Here is a 3398-nt window from a genome sequence, read left to right on the forward strand (position 1 = left end):
GTAGATCACTGCCGGTACGTGCCGTTTAAGTTTGAAAGTTGAAAAGTTTGTGTGTCTGAAACGCTATGTGATACAGTATAGTTTACACAGCACAGTACATGTTCTGTAGCTACTATTGCACTAAATGCTAACACTTGAATACGTTATGCAAATATGCAACTTGTTTGTTGAAATGTTAATAAATGGGAGCTTCCTCAAACAGCCATCTCTTTCCCGACAATCCCCTCTGTGCACGAACCCTTACATATGGTAATTAAACATTAAAACACTTGCGGCTTATAGTCCAGTGCGGCTTATATATGTACACATCATTCAATTTAGCTGCTGCGGCTTATATTCAGGTGCGCCTTATAGTCCGAAAATTACAGTTTCCACAACCCACTGTAGAACGGGATAATGTAAACAGAAGAACACAAAGCTTCTCTCTCTACGCATGTCATCACAGTTTTCTGACCAGCTGTGGGAGACATGACTCTTTACAAGCACAGGAGGAGAAGCGGGTTATTGTCGTGACCGACTCATCGGTGGTCAAGAGGTTCGTACTGGTCAGGCTTTGTTGTTGCACATCAACCAGCCGGAACAGTCCCCCACCATCGAGTGCCCGTGAATTTTTCATGGCCTCGCCGACATTGTAATCAATTATGTAACCGTGTACTTGAATGTGTTTGATCTGTTCAATGGGAGCCAATCAGTAGGCTATAACAGTAACTTCAACAATTCAACAACAAGCGGTTTAAGCAGCTTGAGCTTCAGCCTCATGTTCACAGACTGTTACAGCATCATACCTGGAACCTGGCCTGATACTGTCCCCCCCCCGCACCAATACAACTGTTTAAGAATCCTTAACCTCCCTTTCTAAATTGGACAGGGAGGACAATTAACAAGACAGCAGAAAAAATAGGAGAGAAAATCAAAGAAGGAGGAGGAAGTGTTTTTTTAAGACTATTAACTCCCAAGTGTTGAATAGTATATGCTGTGGTTGCAGTTATAACATGACAAGTCCTTTGATGTAAGCTTGAAAACTAAATGTAACAATTTTAATATGATATGCACGACTAGAACAATGTTGATATAAAAGGGGAGTGCAAAGGGAAACAATTAACTCAAAAGTGCTGCATGTTGCTAAGGGCTCTGAGAGTACTTCACTGAAGCAGGACTTTTATGGCAATAGGAGCAGTTGTGTATTCCGGCTGGGTTTGCAAAAGATTGTCCAATAACTGCTGTAAGAGCAGGGTCTTTAAACAGTGTGATGATGGAAGGAAAAGGCACTCTGTACTAATATCAGAACAAACAAGACACCACAGCTAGACCAGAAGATGACTGTAAATATCCAGAGTACATCCCACCTCACTAAATACGTTCACAACATATCCACAGCAGTGTACACAGAGCACTGCTATGGACACATGTCGTACACACACACATGATTTTGACTCACCAGAGAGCAGAGTTTCTCCACAGCCTCCAGTATTAGCTCCTGGTGTCCAATCTTATATACTCCCAACTTTTCCAAGTCCTGACAAGTCAGCTGGAGCAGATCCAAACCCGACAAATGCCATTCGGAGATTGGGTACTGATGCAGGGGAGCATCCAGACCTGGCAGCAGGACACAAAAGCAGACACACTTTAGGGCTTAAATGTCATGCAGCGCACACGTATAAATTAAAACCACACACAGGTCATAAAGTCATATGTGTGTACAGGCAGAGGCATGCAGAGGGAACATGGACACAGATGTAGATCAGAGGGTTTGTATCCTGAGTTAGATATGAAGCATGAAGACATGCTCCACATGTTGAGCGCGTTTGAAAACAGTTAAGATGCATCTGTGAAAACTGGCATATAGAATTAACTTGTGAAAAGCTTACTACCAAAATGATGATGAAATAATAATGAATGTATCATCTTAACTGTAGGTTTTTGATGTTACAAAATAAGAGCACCAATTGGCTGTGTTATGACATGTATAGCCAGCAGTGAAAGAAGTATTCAAGTTATTTACCCAATCAAAAATGGCAATCCTGCACTTGACAGATACTCATTGTACAGTACTAACCCTTGAGTAGTGTACATAGGTAAAAAGCACGAGCAACATGATATGTTTAAAGTATCAGAAGTAAAAGTACTAAAAAGTTCCAAAATGGCCACTGTCAGGTATATTTATGGTTAATTATTATTGACATAATAAAGCATTAATGTTGCAGTTGGTCCATGTGGAAACATTTTTTTGTGTGTGTTATGCATTATATTTTATGCACTGATTATATGTTTTGCAAGTAAAAAGTTCAACATTATCGTCTGAAATTTAAAAGTATAGCTAAACGACAAAAATACTCAACATGTACCTCAAAGCTACTTAATTGAGTTTATTTGCATAGTTACGTTCCAGCAGGTGATAATTGCTGACCTTTACTGTAGGCCGATATTTTAGTAGTAATAGTGTTCCTATAAAAACAGCGTGGGAGCATTAGACTATATACCATCTAATTATAACCCCCTGGGATATAATACAAAAACCATCAGCACGTCCCATAACCATGTCCACTGTTTCTACTAAAACCACCTGAGTTGTTGACACTGCAGTGATCAGATCAACACTCCTGTGGCTTCTCTCTCAGCTCAGACCACTTCCTCATTCCACCTCCACCTTTCACTTCCAAGAGGATTTGCGTGACGCTTCTATTCCTGACTTAACCGTCCGAGCCAAAGGCGATCAAGGCGTTAAAAACAACTCACAAACACCCCGCCGCAGTATGTTCCTCACCTTGGAGCCACTCGCCGACTCTCTCCTCGCTCCACGACGTTATAGGCTCCATGCTCGGAGTCCTGCAGCAGTCGTTCGTTCACTTCCAAGCCGTCCTGGCAGACTTCTACCTCTTTGGGCTGCTGGAAGAAGGAAAAGTTGATCCTGATTTGGAGTCGGACGATGACGAATGGCACTCCCTCCCACAGGTACAGGTAAGATTCCCCCCCCTGCTGTCAGCCAATAGTGCGGAACTGTCAGGCTCGACGAGGAGCGAAGACCCCTCCCACCCAACCCACCACCCCCTCTTTACCTGGAGGAGTAGAAAGGTGCTGCAGCTTTAAGGATTCATAACTCATTGTTTTACTTTCATGCATAATCACGTCATGCGCAATGGAAATGCGCAAGGCCCAAAGCCTTACAATTGGAGGGAACACAGGTAGCAGCAACACCTGTACCTGTACAGCATTATATATTCCACTACAATAACCCTGCAATACTACTGTTTAATGACACTTTAATCAAAAAAATTGGCCCTGTGGTCTTATTACGTTTTATGGTTGCATTTGACTCCATTCTAGTGAAACTACTACCTATTTATTTGTATGAATATGAAAGTACAGCCTATCCAACTCAGTTATGATCCCATACAAGA

At 42.0% G+C, this 3398-nt stretch overlaps 1 protein-coding gene across 1 annotated transcript in view; it reads right to left on the reverse strand.

Moving 5' to 3' along the window:
- cnksr1 (connector enhancer of kinase suppressor of Ras 1) overlaps window positions 1-2971 on the reverse strand; it is a 68110-nt gene extending 65139 nt beyond the window's left edge. The window contains exons 1-2 of the mRNA XM_010772717.1: window positions 2765-2971; window positions 1439-1596 (exon numbers count right to left, since the gene is read on the reverse strand). Of these exons, the coding sequence (XP_010771019.1) occupies window positions 1439-1596; window positions 2765-2816 (210 nt within the window). The 5' untranslated portion in view covers window positions 2817-2971. The remainder of the gene's footprint in view (window positions 1-1438; window positions 1597-2764) is intronic.
- Window positions 2972-3398: the final 427 nt, after the last annotated feature.

Source organism: Notothenia coriiceps, unplaced genomic scaffold, assembly GCF_000735185.1.
Source record: "Notothenia coriiceps isolate Sejong01 unplaced genomic scaffold, NC01 NC01_scaffold00000339, whole genome shotgun sequence".
NCBI lineage: Eukaryota > Metazoa > Chordata > Actinopteri > Perciformes > Nototheniidae > Notothenia > Notothenia coriiceps.